Here is a 19,682-nt window from a genome sequence, read left to right as displayed (position 1 = left end):
ACATCCTACGTATTGACAGATACCCCTCAGTCCTACTTCACCTATGCCGTACTTGCTTCCAATCACTTCCAAGAGACAATCAGGAAGTGACTGGAATTTGGTTCATGTATTGATGTTCACAACAAAACATTAAAAGTGATGTAGATTCATCTTGTTAGTAAAAGTCAACATGAAACAATTATCTGACTAGTTCCAATTCCTTTTTTTCTATAAAAAGCTGTCCCATCCTTCCACATTTCCTTCTGATGTGTTGGAAAAATACATCCTAGCAGGAAACAGAGCAGACGTGCATACAAGTATGCTGCAGCCAGGCAAGAAGCTTCTCTGCAATATATTTACAGACTGGACTTTCTACCATTTTAAGTGATTTTATTTTTCATTTCAGTTGAAAAAAACATAAATATTGGAGATCAGGATTGAAACAGGGAAAGAACCTCTGTTCTGTATTGTCTTATGCAGCCTTCAGCTAAGATACTTGAGTAAATTAGCTCCAAACTAAAATTTGAAAGGCACAAAAGCACGAAAAGCAAAGAATTAACAGGGAGTAACAAGCCCAGTGGCAAATACCTAAACCATTCACAGAAGCAACAGTCATACTGCTCTCTGCACTGACCTTCCCAAAGAGAGAAACTTATCTAAGGTTGGAGGAAGAGAAAGAGCTTGCTTGGTTATTTTTAAGTCTAGAGAGAACTGTCCATCCTGACAACACAGCTTAAAAAATACACTGCTTAGAACAGCTAATTTCACATCACAGCTTTGTCAAAAGGAAAGCAGCAGAGCCACGTCACACTAGCGAGCAAGAACCACACTGCACTTGAATTTGTTACGTTTGCAAAGGCCTAGGACAGCAGCAACCACCGAGGAGCAGTGGCACAGCAAGCACCACGGCATAAGCATGTCGGGAATGCATGACGGGAGGGGGACAAAACAATTTTAAAATAGGCCATTTAGTATCATAGCAGTAATCGGACTTTGGGCACTGAACTCTTTCTTCTCTTAACAAAATGCAGATTAGTTAGCAATAATAGCGCTCTTGAATTATGCAGAACACTTCTCAAGTAGTTAAGTTGGGTTTCTTAGGGTTACTCAAATAGCAGAATTTGTGGCGATTTCCTTTTTAATTTTTGTATGTGTGTGCTGCAGAAAATGCCTTACTTCCTTTTTTTTCTTTGTGTCCCATCTTAGAGGATCACAGAAACTAAAACCAGTGCTGAGCTCCTGCAGCAGAACAAGCTAAGCTGGAAACCAAAGGCTCTCCGAAACGGCAAGACATTTGCTATTTTAATACCAAAGATCCTCGTGTTTAAGACTCCAGTAAAGCAAACACTTACTGAATGATTAAGCTATTTCTCTTCTACAATTTTAGCTAAAAACTAAGAAGCAAACAGAAATATATTATCTGTTAGCAGAAAGGCAAAACAGCCAACTGCTAGTGGAAACTAAGAAGCTGGGACCACCTGCTTCCTTCAGTTAGTACCACTGCTGTACAAGTGAATAGAAAGAAAGCAGCAACATGCACAGAGAAAAGGAAAGACCTTCACCCTGTGCAATTTGCAACGTACTATTAAAACGTGTAACACTAGCATTACCTCCTACTGAATCAACTGCAGCAGCAGCCAGAACTGCAGAGGTCTCAAACTCCACGGTTGTCCCGTGTTACATTTGCAGGTTGTTAACAAATTTGTTGAAAATGTTTAATCAGCAGTTTGAGTCCAGTCGACCCTCAAGGCACTGGAATTTGTGGCTTATACTAATGGTGCAGGTCGCGACATCCTGCTGCACTACCCAGGTCCCGTGGAACAGGGAGATGGGAAGATTATAGGCAGAGAAGAAAAAAGAAGCAAGCTAGCAGTGGTAAAGGAAAAAGGGGAAAATACGGGTAGAAGCACAGCTGGTAACCAACAGATACAGCCAAGGACCAAGAGAGCGTCCACAGGAATGGACCAGGCAGGCAAAGACAGAAGAAAAGCACAAGCAGGGCTAGGAAACTGGGCAAGCTCAAGAATGGAGAACAGAGGAGTGGGAGGAAAACTAGGAGGCCCCAAGCTTTACTGCAAAACAACACCCTGAACTTGGGTAATTAAAGATTCTATCATATTTGCTTGGCTCAGGAAGGTCAGCCCCGAGTAAGATAACTTCAGCTCTAGAAATTAAATTTCACTCAGGTATCGATAATGCAATAGTCTATAGAATCTACAACTCAATTCTGCAATATTCGTGATGTTCGAGGGGTTTACGAGGTAAAGTTTCAGGGCTGCAGGTCTTAAAAATTAGAGCCCGGAGAACACCTACTATTTGCAAAACACAAGAAGAATATTGACCTCCGAAGCTCTTCAGATGAATTGCTACCACAAGATTAGGACATGGATACTAGAGACTAAGAACAAGTGCTTGTGAGTAGCAAGAGATCAGATTACAGATTATATACATATACACATAGATTATATATATATATATATATATATATATAAGTTAGAGAGATTCAGATTATAGAAAAACTAAATTTAGTAGCTGGTAAAGCAAAAATGTAATTTGGCTTTTCCCACTTAACATCTGACAGGTAGGAAAGGTAGGAAAAGCAACAACCTGCCTTTTCTTATTTGCTAACGTGCAATCCTGCATCCACTGCGCATGACAGCGATCCCGAACATATGCAGAAATGACTAAGAATCGAGCACAAACACATACCTAAACAGCAGAGGTAAAGGACAAACTTGAATGCTGACAGGCCCCAGTAACGTGGCACGTTTGGATTTGTGCCCCCCGTGCTGGTGGGGCTCCAGGGTAAAACAGAGGGGATGCTAAAATGTGGGTGCAGTATCAGGGATGCGTCCTCCATCCCGAGGTGGCTCCCGGCCCTCCGTTCCTACAGGCACCTTTTTCCTGTCCCACTGAACAGCTGCCCCAACAGACCTCTCTTTCAGTAACAAAAAGCCTGGAACAACATATTAACTGGCTAGTTTCTCCTCAAGGGTGTTTTATTAATCATGAATTCTGGCAGGGGCAGAGCCCTTCTGTGCAAACAGCTTCAGCCCCAGCACAGGCTGCCGTGCAGAAATGAGGAGCATCGCAGGATTCTCCCCACTTCCCTCTGTGTTCAGTGCTAGCAGGGAAATATTTTTCATCTCCAAACATTATACTGCTTTTCTGGAATCTTCTGCTTGAGCCTATAGGAGAAAATAAAAGCAGCAAGGAAAAATAGGAGAGACTTCAGTACATTGAAATACACTGCAATTGGGACCATTTACTTAAATGATAAACATGTCTATTAATTCAATACACTGTTCAGCCTCCAAAATAGGAGCTACGATGCCTGTTCACATACTAGCTGTTATCCTCATTAATTTAAGCCAACCACATCTTACAGCTTTCAAAATGGGTCAGTTCCCAGGAGATTCCCATTACAAAAACTGATTTACATTCTAAAAACAGAGAGAGAGAAAATGAAAAATATATATATGCATGTATATGTATAGACACACACACACGTGCAGTGAAATCACTGAACTATTGTGCGCTATGTTAAAGTGGCTAAATCTTTTGCTTGAAGATAAATATTCAACATGTATTAGACCTCAATTAGCATGTTGCAAATTAAAAAGTTTATCTCCTGGGGCGGGGGGGAGCAGGAAGAAAACAGAAATTAAAGAAATTAATAAGAATTAATCAGGGAAATGAAACTCATACATTTGGTGTCAGAGCAAGTCATTAGCTTGTGACCAGACTAATGCCCTTTTCGCTCTCCATTTGAAGCCCTAAAAAGAAAAATGTCAGTAATTAACTGCTTTAGCCAAATTTACCTGTAAATATGAATTTAAAAACAATGTGGAAACAACTCTCCAACTTGGTGCTTCTCCCGCTGACTGTGACAGTGTGCCCATCTCCAAAGAGCCTCCGTGTTTTAGCTACTCAATTAAGAATTTTTGATAAAGCCACAGGATATTCTATAGAAAAGCAACTCCTACACGCATCTATGTATTTTTTATAACAACGGCAATAAGGCCTAACAAACTGTTGGTATTTCCTCACCCTGTTACATAAGTGTTGCCCATGGTATCTACTTCTTGGTAGCCTGCAAAACAACTTGCAGCCGGTGAGTCACGAGCCGGCGCCGCACGGAAATTCACATACTTTCCATGAGCACTTCAGGCCGTGCCCACTTCAAAGAGCAGCAGCATCACAGCTCTACTACGTTTTGCAGGAAATAACACACCAGGGCCACTAAATGTTATTCATACAACTAGCATTATAATCAGTAAGAGTTGCATAGCTAGTGTGTAACCAGAATTAGGCTAGAGCTAACTTTTCCTTTCTGTTCCTTCAGATTTAAAGGGGGACCAATAATCCAACATTGGCCACGGGGCTACCCGTGCTCCGGGGAGCACAAGGCCGGTCAGTGGACATTCCCGCACGGATCATACGGAGCTCCAGGGAGCAGCAGCCAAGAGGCCACAACGTGAAGCACAGTAACAGCTGGAAGCGCCCGGGGCGCCCGCGTAGCTCCACGTGTCACTGCCACAGCAGGCCTGGGGCACCCCTCCAGGCACAGGGACCTCCCCCAAAACTCATTTTTTCTGAAAGGACTGGGTAATTAGGAGACACAAATGACTATTCCACTCGAGACACCTGGGAGGGGCGTCGCGCAGCCGCCGGGTTGTTCTCCTCAGCTGGCCACGCAAACGGACGTGGTCCTCAATGTCGCCTGTGCGGCTGGAGGTCCCTGCAGCTACTTTTGGCTGCGGCACTTAATACTGACAGAAGTAAAAAGCTAACTTGCTCTAGAAGCTGGTACTGGATGCTGCCTGAAAACATAATAGCCCTCGTGACTGAAATCACTGTCACGGTCCAAATTAAATCTCTCTCATTTTATAAGATCTGTCTCTCCACAGCAGCATCCATTTCCCGCTGCCGAGCGGGGCTGCGAGTTCCTGACGCAAAGTTTCCTTCCCAGCATCACACAACCCCAGACACGCACCCGAGTGCTGGAAATCAGGCAGCTCCCCATTCAACAGAATCCTCACCGGAACGTGACACGTTTGGTAAACTGGGGAAACGGGAAGTATTTATCAAGCAATTCCATAATATTTAATTAAGATTTAACAATCACCCGACTGCATGGGGCAGTGTTCTTGCAAGCTCGCACAGGCCCTTGGCAGATTGCTTCCTCTAGGAAGGTTGGCTCCGTGTCGGTGGGAGATTTTGGGACACGGGAACACCGGAGGGACTTTGTCCCGTGCCCCTGCACAGAGGCTCTCGCTGGGTGTTAGGGCTCTAAAGCTTGCTGCTTTATTGGACTAGCTTCACAACAGCCACTTCTGAATATTAGTTTCCTCCATGTCACTACAAATAACTGAAATCAGGAGAGATCCTCACTTTTTTAAAGTGAAATATAATGGTATGACCTAGAAAACTCCTTGCTTCAGCTATCAGGCAAAAAGATTATACCTGAAATATCTGAACTAACACAGAGCAAGGAAGAGAAAATATCTAATCAAGTGAAACATGATTGTGAGGCTGCTTTTTGTTTTCATCTGAAATCAGGCCTTGCAGAGAAAGCCCTTCCCATGGAAGCTGCTGGATGGGCACCATCCTCACTGTCGGGTCTGATGAAAATTACAGCTTCAATCACATCACTCCTAACCCATACGTGTAATTGCAAAATGCTCGAGTACGAGTTGCTCACACAAGACCGACAGACAAAAAGCTGCTTGCCATGGCTAGCAAGGCACCAATGCCCAAGTTTCATGCCACCAAAGGTGGCAAGGAAAGCCAGAAATGCTCCAGGAACTGCCAAGAGGGAAGACTCCAAGCACTCTGTAAGGCTTCAAACCAGATCTGTGGCACAAAACTAGGGGTTGCAGCATTCTCAGAGAAACCAAAAGTGTTTCAAAGTGCCATGAACTGTTTGAAAAGAAACCCTAGGTAACTGTCATGAACATTTTAGCAGTTTATTAATCTGTTCATCACCTCTGACTGCATCTATATTAGCAGCTTAGCTTGGAGTGTGCATTTGAAGCAAATCTCTCCATTTTCGCAGCTTGCAATGCTATGATTCACACTGCCAAGCAGTCTCCGAGAGAACAAACTGGATTTCCTCTTGGATAAAATTAGCCTGGAAGATGCACTTCAGAAGCACATACCAGATGCTAACAGGCATTCAATACACAGGGCCAGATTAGACCAGTCCAAGGTAAAGGGTCCTGAAGCAAAAGGGACGGGGACACTGGGTCCTCAGTGCCAGCAGCCCCCAGGCAGCAGCATCAGCGCCGGCTCAGCCTCAAAGCTCCCAGGTAGGTGCTGCAGCAGGCAGATCTATTTCTAATTAAATAAGTGACTATCAAAAATCAGCTCATGACAATTCAGGTAGGAGAGCTCCCCAGCAGCCAGGTAAGTGCTACCACAGCATGCTGCCCAAATCCAATTTCTACACCTCATTTAAAGTGGGGAGAATAGTTGAGGTGGACTAACAAACGCTACCTGATACCATGTGCCTAAGAGCTTGGGGTTTATGGTATTGGCTTCCCAACGTGGCAGCCTGTAGCTGGAAGCTGTCTGCTGCAGCCAAGCACACGACTGACACTGCCAAAGCCAGCGAGCAGAACGGGGCTGAGCTGCACGGAGGGGCATCCCAGCTGCTGCTGGCAAACGAACATCCGCCCAGGGAGAGCTGCATTACAGCCTGTGAACACGCAGGAACTTGGCAATATTAACAGGTATTCTAAAGAACTGCCCATCAAGAATTCCCACGGCGTTTCCTTTAAAGCAGGAGGCAACTTCTGTCACCTCAAAGCCCTCACACTAGGTGGAACTGCAAAACCTGGGAGCGCCCTTCCCAGCAGAGCCAGCACCTCTAGGAAAACGCAGTGAAGAAGGGCACACACGTGTGTGCAAATCCCCCACGGACACGCTGCTGCCCGGGCCAGCGCCACCCGTGCCAGCCGCAGCGGGTCTGCTCTGACGCTCAAGGAAAGGATGACACAATCGTCCTCCTCATCATCACCCACCTCGATTAAATTTACTTGATGTTGCAAAAGTAGCCCTACGTATAATTGAAATCAAGGCAATTTTGCTGCAGTTTTTTATAGCATAGTTTACTACTAGGGTTTCTACTACAAGGCAGAGAAAGAAGCTGATGAAACTTGCAGTAAGTTTAAATACATTTAAACATGTGTCTTACCACAATCATTTCTGAAGGCTCCAGTATGATACATTCGCATCCCCGTTTCCCTCCAGACTGCTTGCCAAAACTAGAGTGGGATAGAAGAAAAAAAAAAAAAACACACAAAAGGAATGAGACGAACAATCTATTTCACTTTTTCAGCAATAAAAATAATTGACAATAGTGCATATTACAATATCTACACCCTCCTCCAAAAAAGGGACTAATGAAAATTATTGTGTTAAAAACTAACAATACAGTACCGTTATGATTTTTAATTTATTCTGCACTTCTTATCACAGCTTATTACAGAAAGCCTAAACATAAAGGCTTTTCTTCTGCAAGATCCTTATTATTTGTAGATACTCAAAAACATTCACAATGGCTTTCACTGTTGACAAGAGCACATTAGTAAGTGTTAATTAGGCATTACACAGGCTTGGTAAAAACAAATAGACTGAAACTTCAGGAACTTGAACTGCTGCTTTGTACAGGGCATTTTCATCGGAATTCCCTCCACTCCACATCCCCCCTTCATTCTCCCAGCAAACTCTTCCCTAGAAGTTACCTTCAACTTGTGACTTGTACTGTTTAAAAATATGAAAGAAAAATCCCTAAAGATGTATTACAAAGGGCAACAAAACCAGAGGGAGAGAGGCTAAGTTGATCAAATGCACTTCAGCTGAATCCCTTCAAAAAGTTCCTACCTTCACACCACTTAAAACACCTATGGGCGCTCACACTAAGCAGGTGTGTAAACTTCCAAGTCGTCTTTTGTGCTTTTTCCATGCACACAACTCGGGCATCATAGGTTTCAGTATTCAGAATAGATTTAAAAACAACAACAGCAACAAAATCCCTTGGTTGCTGTAAATATTTATAGAGATTTATTTTTACAGGGTCTTAAATTTGACATAATTATATATTCTACCAGTTTCTAACCCTTTGAAGGCCAGAAAAGTCAGTACTGTAAACTTCATTGCCTTTTTAATTTTATAATTTTATTGTGTGTGCGCCCGTCACTTAATATCCATCTCTTGCCTCTGCATCACTAATTTGCAGTCACTTGGTCCCGGGCTTGCAAGACTGAAAGGGGAAAAAAGCCTCCCATGTATCCACGGCAGCTTTGTTTTCCCCTTGATTTACGTATTCCTCGTTTGCAAGAAGCCTCATTTTCCTGATTCACTGCTATTTGTAATTAAAAATGCTTAAGCAAACACATCATATGAGAAAGGAATGCAAGTTAAGGCAGCGTTGTATCATGCAGCAGCCACTAACGGGCCTTAAGGCCTGGGATGAGCCGGCAGCTCCTGGCCGCACCGTGTGTTAAGGCAGACCTAACCGTTCAGGTAGTGGTTAAACAGCTGATTAATGCAGATAGAACCGGAGCCCCAGAACGTTAAACCTGCCAGCAGCTCCACAAAGGCTCGACTCAACCGAGGCAGCTTCATTGCCCAAAATTACTCCCTGGAGGGGAACTGCAGGTCCCATCTCCTGCCCGCTTCCCAAGGGCTGGCATCCAGCAGCCCCAGCTTTCACAGGAAAAAGCTTTACTGAGGCACAGGAACTGGTACAGCAAGCCTTGCACTTACCAACGAGGCTGCCTTCAAAATCCTCCAAAATAACAGATTTTGAACATAACTTACTTCATTAACAGAGAGTATACATAAACATTTACAATTTTTTATATGCAAATATTCAAAAATTCTTAATATTTAGCTGTTAAACTATTTAGGTATTTGATCCTAAAACATCTGGAATTTCAAGAATTACGAGTTGAAAGAATGGCAGCCCTATTAACACCGAAATGTGTTAACATCAGTGTGTTGAAGTTCTTTGTTACTATTTTTCATACAAAATTCTCAAAACATAATAGATACTTCAAATTGGCATCAGCGTTGCCAATACCTTAACAACTACAGCAGACTGTGTTGTATAAGAGGCAGGACTGGGGTAGGACAGGGACATCCCAGCACAGCAGCGTAACAAGGAGAAGCCTTGTGAGTTTCTGCAACTATTTTGTTTTTCTGCATATACTTTTGCCTCTCAAGCAGCGTGTTTATCTGTCAAGTGGTTTTCAAAATATCAGATGTGGACAAACCGTACTGTTTGGTGTTGCAGGGAGAACCCAGCGATCCCAGACATTCAATCACCTGCGCCAGGAACCTGGCTGGATCTCAAACGCAAACGCGTTTCTCACACAAGTGAGAACCCTTTGCCCTGACAGATGCGGGTTGCATACGAAATGCAAGAGCTCTTCGCTGTTCATTTCTTAAATAAGTGTTTCCACACACAGCCCCAAGCCAGAGCTCAACCTTCCTTTGGCCAACGTTTCGTTTTTGTCCTCCCCAAAGAGCACCCTTAGGCGGGACAGCCATCCCCATACACAAACAGGCCATCGACTGCAATGGCACCATCCTCAGACCCAAGAGGACCCCTCCAATGCTAAATTTACAGCAACCACTTAGAAAGTTTTAAGAGAAACAGCTGCTCAGGTGGAACTATGCATTGAATCATCATCTCATCTTATGGTAGGTAGAAAATCTATCTGGTATTGATAAGCACATGGGCATAACCTTAAGCAATGTTTCTGAAAGTAGAAAAAAATAATTCTAGGACAGTTAGTTGCAAAGAACTTTCAAGTGTGCAAACACATATTGATGCCATTTCTTTCCCAAAACCTTTGGGTTTGGGAACAAAAACTTAAGAGATTTAAATGACAACTGTTTCAGCAAGCATCACAATTTGGAACCTCAGTGGCAGCTCCGGATCTGTCAAAAATTAAGCGCAGCATATGCCAGCAGTGAGCAAGGCATGCATATTTATCTAACCTTGGAGCCCGATGCAGAAATGAATATATTCCCTGCAACAGCAATGGGGGACTCTCACACAGCAGAGACTGCGATCAAGATGTGAAAGAAAAATAGTTCGAGGCAGCTCGAGGCCAGAGCTCAGATACAGGAGGCACAATCCAAACAGAAAGCTGCATTTATGAAAGTTAAATTGGAAGAGAGGATCAGTGGCAGGAGATGTCAGTGCAGCTTTCATCCGCCGGGGCTGGGAACGGAGCAGCTCGCAGCCTCCCGCTTACTTCTTCACTGAACTGCACCGATTCAGGAGAGTTTTTAGAAAAAGTAATACAGAAGTCAAACTGAATATATCCTCTAAAACCAGATCGCGGTATAAATATATTTGAAAATATAATTGGATACATAGAGATTTTAAGATTTCTGTAATATAGGGAATTTAAGTTGTACAAACTGCAAGTCTGTAATCCTGTGTTTTTAAATACCTACACTAATATGTATGGATTTCATAAGAATTTACAGAATTTTCTGCACTTCCCATACACAGAATAGACTAGAATGCTACCTGTCACAGTGAACTACAAAATATGTTAAAAGACTGTTCCCAACAAACATTAATATAATAAAAAACCTAAAAGGGAGGCTACAGCACAGGGAGCTGGATCCCTCATCGTTACCTGCTCACAGCTTGAGGCCTCCTTACCCGCTGATCCACTCCTCCGTGCCGCTAAAAGTCACGGCCTGCTTTTTATTTCCTCTTATTCCTGCCAGACATCCTCCAAAAAGCTGCTTCCAAAGCAAAAATCTGTTTGACTTAACAGGTTTCTGGCCAAAAAATTGGTTTTAGCCAACAAATGCACTAATGGAGCAGAAGGGAAAGTAATTCCCGTTTTCTCCACACTTGCAGGATTTGGGAAGGGCTGCTCATGGGTTTTGTGTAGGGGACAGGAAGAGGGAAGCACTTGTTTTCAATAAAATGACATCTTGAATGTTTCAAGACTTGGTGTTTTTCCTGTCAAGGTTCAATTCTCACATCTGTAGGAGGCTGTCACCCACATAATTGGCTTCAAAAGTTTCTCCTGGCCCTTGATATATTTCCTAGGGTTAATCTTGCTGTGAGTAATCTCCTTCAAATATCCTGTTCACATGAATTATCTTGATTAACAAGCAAGGTTAACACAAAAAAGCCTCTAACTTCCTGAAATGCTCTTCTCTACATAAAATCCTTCATTCCTGTTATTTTGTTATGGTCATTGCTTTCACATTAGAAGTGTCTTCCTTTCCTATTGCACCCAACTTATTCCTAAACCCAGCCAACAGGGCAATCTTGGTTGCATCATCTTCATACCAGACGTTACTGACTCATCTGCTGCTCACCTTAAAAATAATAATAAATAAGCTTAATCCTATAGGGCTTTCCTCACCACTATCAAAATATTGGCTAGAAAAGACTCAACATTATTCTCTCTTGCTCCCTGGATTTTTAAGCTGATTTTTGAATTGCAGCTTGCTTACGACTTCATTTAAGTTTGATAGAAAACCCTCTCAAGCACAACCAGTTCTAAGTTAAGCCCCAGCTCATTCAAGTACCTGTAAGGAAGTAATGAAGCAATGACCACCCACATTCTAATGCCTCAGACACATAATAGCCTAATGAAGAACATGCTGGGATTTATTTCAAGCTGGAATCCACTTGCTAACTATGATCTGTCCCTGTTTAGCCAGTTCTTCCAGCACGAGTTGCTTCAAGTTTGGCTGTTGACCATTTCAACGCACTAGGCTACGTCCAGATTAAAGCCCAAACTCTCCCCCTTGGTCCCTGCAGCCCACGCTGAGGATTCCTGCTTGGTTCTCACCCACCTTCCTCCCGGGATGGCTCGGAGCCGTGGCCAGGCTCCTCACTCGCCCAGGGCAGCCTCGGCCCGTGTCCAAGCGCTCTCCTTGCCTGGGGTTGCACCACACTCCAACAAAGCAGGCAACGATGCTGCAGCACAGGCCACGGTCGGGGCAGAGGGCAAATGAGCAGCTGCCACAGGGGCAGCTGGCCAGAAACATCCCCATCTCCCTCAGCAAGCTTGGAGTATCTTCAGTATGGCTTTAGTCCCTACATCTATCCGCCCCTTTCCTCTATGGGCTTAAAGAAAAGGCACAGGTAGATCAGTGCTCTGAACACAGTAGCCTTCAATAACGTTGAGATTACACTAATAACAAACAAGTACAACATGTTCATCGGGCATACAGAGCACGGCATCGAGCTCTGCATCACTCAGAGGAGCTCTCTGAAGGGACAAGTGTCCTTCATATCCTATTTTAAATCCATAAAATCTACCCTCCCTGCCAATTACAGGGACTTAAACTGTTTAAAGTGATCCTAAATCATGAAAGCATAACAAAATCCTAACATAAGAGGCTCTGTAATAAATAATTACTTTTTAAAAAGCAATAATTTCCTGTAATTATCTTCCTTGCTATCAACTTCTTACACCCTGTCTTTAAAGTTTCTATTCAAAGTTGTATTTCAAAGATGATTTACACTTAACGTTATAGTGTAGGTCATTTTCACTGCTACCCGCTTAAACTAAAGAAAAAAAATAAAAATAAAAGCATGTTTTGGTGTAAAATTCTGTCAAGAGCAGAAAGCTGTATAATATTTGAGGCAACAAAAATGAAGGCAATACTGTGTTTTCATACAGATGCTGACTTAAGCCTCCTTTGAGAATGAGAAACTTTGAGAAACTTGGTTAGGGATAAGCGATAATGCAGAACATTAAGTATTACTTTAGATGTAATTAAAATGCTGCTAATTATAATTTTGAAGAAACACTACTATGTCATCCAGGGTACCATTTCATATAAAAACTGCCTGTAAAGGACTTGTGACCGCAGCTCCCTCAGCTGCACAAGCGTGACATGAAGTACTTGGACCAGAAAGTCACCGGGAGCATCACGCAATTACAGAACACTAAAATAAAACACTGTGTGAATTTTAAATTATAACTTGAGGTTCAAGAACACAAGCAGCATGAAGCGGAAAGACGGCTCTGTTCTTCAGTGCCCTGTTTGCTTCTCCAGGCAGCCCCTCTCCCTCTTGGCACATGGGCACGATGGGGAAGGGAATGCGAGAGGGAGCAGCATGGAAGTTAGGGGGAAAACCAGAAAGGTTCAGACAGATTCAAGTATCCTTTTGCACACCTTAAATTTAACTACCAATAAGTTCAATTTACCTAATTGCAGGGGCGTGCATTTCTCTTCTCAATGTCCAGCGTATCACAAGTCCTCTCATATTTGAGGTTTTTTCTCTCCCTTTCCCAATCCACTCTAAGAACATGGTTGGAGAAGAATTTGGGTATCCAGAAGAGTGTGTGGTTATTTCCTTCTCCTGGGCTCTTAGTACATAAGTGAGGGAGCCACCCCAGTTCTCATTTAACAGAACTTTGGGATCCTTATTATCATCTAACAGCTATTTTTGCTCATTATCCACTGTAGAGCCAGGTGCAATCTCATAAACTAGCAACAACAGATCGGCTTCACCCACACACTTCTCTTTTTTCTTTAAATTAACCTTAATAATGCAGGTAAATTCCACACTTTTCAAGCTTAGCTAAACAATAATTTTAACTAAGCTTTATACAAAATGAACTTGCCACATCCTCACTTCTGGGACTGCTGAATTCCAGTCTCTCTAGGAGGGTCAGGAGTGTAATATCCAGCCCATGCCTAATCAACTACTGAGCTGAAATATTCAGTCCTATGTTTTCTAACTGGTGCTTAACATGAAATTCAAGTATATGGATGTATATATTTGAGCCACAGTAACCTTTTTTAACCTCATCAAATTATTGTTGATCCACGGCAAGCAAAGCGCTGACGAGCTAATCCACGTTTCGTAAGGAACTGGTACACTTGCACTGCTGAGGAAGGACACGTACCCGCGCTGGGCATCTCTCCGTTGTTTATTCATCTCATTGTCCTGCTTGACAGGCCCGAGGGAAGCGCTCTCATTCCAGAGCCCGGCAGGAAGCGAGCAGGGAAACAACCCTGGGAGCACCGAGGGCAGCGTCGCCGCAGCCGGGTTACTCATCACCCACGGAGAGGGGGAGGCTGTCCGGGAGCAAGCACGTCCTGCAGGAAGTCTGCCTTCCACGTGTGCTCCTTGCAGAGGCAGCACCTCCCTTATTATCTCACCAAAATCCACCCAAACAGGGTACCCAGACAAGAGACCATCCATCGAGGTTAGACCCTGCCGGCGTTTCCAAAACTGAGATTCCAATAGACACAGAAGTGACTCACTAAAAGCAGAGCATCCCACACAGTTAAGTGCCTGGGATTTTCCTGCTTGTTTGTTTTAAACTCCAAAGCTGAGAAGTGCAAGCTGAAAACAAATACACTCTGTGCAGCTCCAAAGTACTGCGGTGGCAATTCTGGGTGAGGGACAAGGTCAAGCAGAGCACTGCAGTGCAGCAAGGCCCAACTCACATCCAACATCATCCTTCAATTAAAGCACGTCAATGTTCACCACTTTTCAACAATGAAATGCAAAATCATACACACTGCAACCAATACCACTGGCACAGTCCTCTTGCTTTCCTTAAAAAAAAAATTAAATACATATATATAATATATATATATGTACATATATTTATATATAAATATATGCCATTAAACATAGACTCAAGTCAAACTGCATAAAGGTGTACCATCTAAAAATCCTTTACATACCTGCAAGGTGGCAAAAACATGGAATCCTTCATCAGCACAGATCCCGAAAGCAGTATGTACCAGCATCTTGCTATAGTTTCTGAGCTGTAAGATAGGGAGCCAGAAGTCTTAGAAACAGACTTTTTAAAACAACTCAAAAATATATTATCCAAACACTAGCCATGATCGAGCAGGCTGCCAACTCTACTTGTGCACTGTAAACCTAAGAACTTTAATAGAACATTACCAAGAATTAACATTTTTCAACATCTATATCCAGATGACAATGGCATTTAAGCCAAATTTAAGACAATTAACAAAATAAAATTACTCATTTTCAATGAGAAGTTTTCTTTTCGAAGAAAGCATATAACACTAAAAACATATAAGTGCTTTTATTACACACGCAAGTTGATTATCACTTCAACACTCACAGTAACATGACACAGCTGTCAAGACTTAAGCCTGAAATACAAGATTCGTATGTTTGCTGCGCTGCACTCGCATCTCATGCGGATGAAGAGTTGTCTCATGTGACAAGTGATCCTGGATGTGTCTCATGTGACAAGTGATCCTGGATGGCTGGGGAAGGGACCTGACACCCATTTGAGCTAATGTCATAGAGCTGTAGACTCAACATCTGCAGAGTTAAAGACCAGGACGAAGCTACCGTGTTTTACCGCAGCTGCTTGTCCCTCTGTTTAGGGGCTGCACACTATAAGCAATGCTAAAATACGAGGAAAAAAAGGTATATTTGTAACTCAGCAGGAACTTGGGGAGTCCTCAAAACTAAAATACTGGTTCGGGCAGTCTGAGACCAACCTGGGCTCTGCTCCTCTCCCTTGCAGGGCAGCCCTACCCGTGATTCAACCTCTGGCCACACAGCCAGTGCCAAGTCCAGGGGAAGAGTGCCACCTACTGAGTCACCCAGGCCATTCCCACCCGCTTGCAGAGGTGCCACCAGGTGCTCTCGGGCCAACTTCTAGTGTTCTGAAGTGCTACAAATATTGAAAGACTGAGAGACGCATCGCTGGCATGCAGAGTAGTGCTGCTGCTTGCAGTTCCACCGTGCATACTCACCAGAAGAGAACCTGGTTGCCCTTGTACCGTTCGTAGCGGGCACTCGATGACATTATCCTGAGGGAGGAGGAGGAGAAAAATAACTTCAGTGTGAATCCCCATAGATTGTAAGCCGTTAATAACCACATTTCAGCAGAATCACTTTAAGGTTTTAAGACCTTAAATGCAGCTATTTTTTGATTTAAGTAAAGAACATGCTTAACTATAAAATTTAAATTATTACAGCATTCTTCATTATCCAGATAGATAATATACAGCATGTTCTCCAAGTCTTTAAATCACTCCCACACATTGGAATTACCCATAGCAACAGAACTGAAGGAATTAAAATACTTCTAATGCTCTTTTTGTGCTCTGCTGGCCTTTATGTATTCTGAGATCATCTGAATGTCTTAATTCAGAAAAAGCTTTTGCAGTGCCTTTGCAGTGATAATGTGGCTCAGCAGCTGGCCTTGGTTAACACTTTGCCACCTCAAAATGTGGGCAAGGAACAGCTTTGCTCATCTGCACAAGACGACATTCACGTTTACTGATTACACTACGCCACAGTAACGGGGTTCATCCTGCTTTACCTTAATTGATGTTCCCTGAAATGTGAGAGGATGTCCAGTCCATGAAGGAAGGAATAGATAGTACTTAAGTCCTTAAAAAAAAAAAAAAAAAAAAAAAAGGAGAAAAAAAGAGACATGAGCAACATCATTCATGGCACCCGATCGCTTTGTGGTACCTCCTCCAATTCTGCAATATAGTTCTACAGACTTAAAAAAATATAACTTGGCACAAAAAATTAGGCACAGATGCAGATTGAAGAACCCTGTCCACAGTTACCTTGACAAAATGCTAACATGGACCTCCAAATGATGCATAAGCACTTACCCGGACAAGATTTTGGAGTATATTATTATTATTGCATATGTCTGAATAGATTATTCACAAGCATGGACCACAGCAAGTGTCATGTGGAATACACCAGATGAGATGGTTCCATTTATTCAGCATCAAAATAATAACAAAAAAATAAAAAACTGCTGAATTACTAAGCCTCTCAGAGGAAGAGGGTAAGGAATTTTGCAGAATCCATTCTCTAGCAGTAGGAACCCCTGAGAAACCCCAGCCCAGGCAGCCCAGGCACTATCCGTTGCGCAGGGGCCTACAGTCCTTGCATAGGGAATGTTGTGTGCGGAGCGAGCTACTTCCCGCCTGTGGGATCGGCAGCCCTGGAGCGCCCCCGCTCCGCACATTCCTCGCGGGCTCCGAGGCCCTGGCTGGGAGCACGGGAGGGACCGGAACCCTTCGGGACGGGGCAGCCTCGGAGCTGCGCCAGGCCCAGCCCTCGGCAGCCACGCAGTCTCAAGCAGAGCTTTTTTCTATAAAGCGACAGTACTGAAACACGCAGGTTGTTTCCCTGCAGAGGTCGGACTCTGTACAGAAGAGGCCCTTAGGGGACACAACTGTCTGAACTTCTCCCCGTGCAGCACCCTCTCGCCAGCGGAGGCCACGTGCCAAAAACACTCAGGAGGGCGACTGCTCGTTGCGTTGGGTAGCCCAGGCAGGCAGGCTGCTAGCCCCAAACACTGGCCAAAGCATCGCGCACCACACAGCCCTTCTGGGCACTGGGAAACACGCTCTGCACTTGGCAGAGCTGCGCTTATGTCGTATTTAGAAAGGAGAAAGCAGCATGAATGCTCGCCTCAGAATTCACAGCGGAAACGTTCCTTGGCTTAATAGTCAGTGTTTAGAAATATAATGACAAGAGACTCTTATACCAAACGAAAGGTCGTATATCACTGCAGGACATCAAAATCAATAAAGCTCAGATTTTTGTTTAAATGTCATTACCAAAACCCATAGAAATTATACAGAAGTGCAGACGCTCTCAACTGCTGTTGACGCTGGACTACTAGGGAGCCAGGCTGATATTAGTATCAGATGTTACAATTAAACAAGAAAAGCTAATCTTTTTTTCCACTCTTCATTACTCTTTGTGTCCATACACTGTTTCCCAAGTTTGACTTCTTTCTAAATGCTGCTGACACTAAAATATAACAGAAGATGCCTCTGAAGTATGTTTTATACTAACAGTCTTGCTGGCATCAGTTATGGAAAGTTTTAGCCTGATTCAAAGCTCAGATTTACAGCAGAGTTTAAGTGATACATATGAGAAGTTACCACGTCCTTTCTTGAGAGCTCTCCTGGATGCTACAGAGCTAGGGCCTCCAAGCAGCTTAAATCAGCACCTTCTCTGGGGCACGAGGAAGGATTTTATATCCTTCTATGCAGATGCGTAGGGAAAGCTTCTCCTTCCCCTTGCACATCCACATCACGATCTGGTGAGTGAGGTTTATGTGCACCTTGTGTGGCCTAATCTTTTCCTGATAAAATGAAATAACCCTCCAGCCAAGTCTTACCAACTTTCTTCAGTTACTGCCATATTATTTAAGACTAGATACTTACAGCATCATCCAAATTGTGTTTGAGACCCTGACCTTAAAGGGTCATTTGATATTCCTGCAAGTGAGGAACATACTTCTAATTACACTTTTATTCTAGGCACTGAACTACACATTAATTACAGGTTATGTGGCCACCTAGTGGGAACAAACCGACCGTCTGGCTGCAGACTAAAGAAAGCTTAATTCAGATATGAAAATATTCCCTTCGTCTATTCAACCGTCATAAAAGTGAAAATAGGATTAGAAGCCGTTGTTTTTAAAAAATGCACTTTGTACAGTGGAGCATCAGTTATGCAAACCAGGTATCACACAGCCATGGGGCAAAGGGCAGAGATTATTTCCCTGAGATGCCCATTAGGGAACGGGACTTTATGTACATGGGCGTAGCAAAGGGCGACAATAAATGTCACCATGGTGGAACTCAAAGTACGGGCTGAAGAGTGAAGTCTTCCTTATCCTTCCCTATAATCTCTTTGAACAATCGAATCTCTTCACAACTGAAACAATTATTGATGAAAAATTTATCTGTGTGCACAAAGTCAGGGAAGAAGGTTAAAATTCTTTTATTTTGCAATTAATTTGTTGAGTTTTTAGCCACTCAAGCTAAGGCACCATGTCCGATAACCTTATATATCTTTTATATGCGTTACATCCTTTAAAAGCTATGTCCACACATAATCCTCAGCCTGCATCAGAAAACTACCTGTGCAGGTTATTAATGGATATATTGGCTCACGCCTTCACGTGAAGCGTCTAAAACAGGAGCACCGCAATCCAGGCTTCGCTGTTGATGGTGCCTTGATATCCCAGGTCTGTGCTATGACACCCCGACGTAAAACACGGCCTAGTCCAAGATGCCAATAGTCTTTCAACTGGAATTCAACAGCAGCTTCTATTACCTTACACACACCCCTCACAGAAAAGCCTCATCAGCTGCTCACCCAGGGACAGGGAAAAACACGAGATTTTTGGGAATACGGTTAAGATTGACCAGCTTTATTTTATGACAGCTTCCTCCTCCCACAGTGCTAGGGAGCAGCCCCTGAACCAAGCACTTATCACGGGCCGCGTCTGCGCGCCGATACCACGGGGTTCGGCAGCTGGAGAATAAAGGAAATCAGAGCATCACCAAAGGCAGGACTGGGAAACCCACCCCACGAGAACAAAGCGGCTTGCAACAGTCACCTGGAGTGAAACGCTCCATTTACCCTAAAACACTCCATCCAAAAATGATTCGCTACTTCTAGGTTTTTTTAAAAGACGGTGAAAACAAGTAAATTGGCCATTCCCTAAAGCTATAGCTTGGCACCTAGGCAAAGTCATCAAAAGAATAAATAAATATAATAATTAAAAAAAAAACACTAAACCTGAGAACCGCTGGGGAAGGGGTGATCTACGAGCCATCCTCATGTAAACCTCCCCATTTTCACCTTTGACTGAGAGAGCATCTTTATGAAGTCTGGAATTAAGACTCTAATGGAAAGG

General features: G+C 43.4%; 1 protein-coding gene across 2 annotated transcripts in view; it reads right to left on the bottom strand.

The window, feature by feature from the left end:
• RAPGEF6 (Rap guanine nucleotide exchange factor 6) overlaps window positions 1-19,682 on the bottom strand; it is an 82,262-nt gene that overhangs the window by 45,179 nt on the left and 17,401 nt on the right. For both annotated transcript variants that reach the window (XM_088536921.1, XM_088536922.1), the window contains exons 2-5: window positions 16,317-16,387; window positions 15,745-15,801; window positions 14,686-14,769; window positions 7,178-7,247 (exon numbers count right to left, since the gene is read on the bottom strand). In XM_088536921.1, the coding sequence (XP_088393047.1) occupies window positions 7,178-7,247; window positions 14,686-14,769; window positions 15,745-15,801; window positions 16,317-16,387 (282 nt within the window). The remainder of the gene's footprint in view (window positions 1-7,177; window positions 7,248-14,685; window positions 14,770-15,744; window positions 15,802-16,316; window positions 16,388-19,682) is intronic.

This window comes from Tinamus guttatus, unplaced genomic scaffold (genome assembly GCF_059628265.1).
Source record: "Tinamus guttatus ecotype Peru unplaced genomic scaffold, ASM5962826v1 Tinamus_guttatus_pri_ptg000710l, whole genome shotgun sequence".
Taxonomy (NCBI): Eukaryota; Metazoa; Chordata; class Aves; order Tinamiformes; family Tinamidae; genus Tinamus; species Tinamus guttatus.
This window is presented reverse-complemented; position numbering and strand designations above follow the sequence as displayed.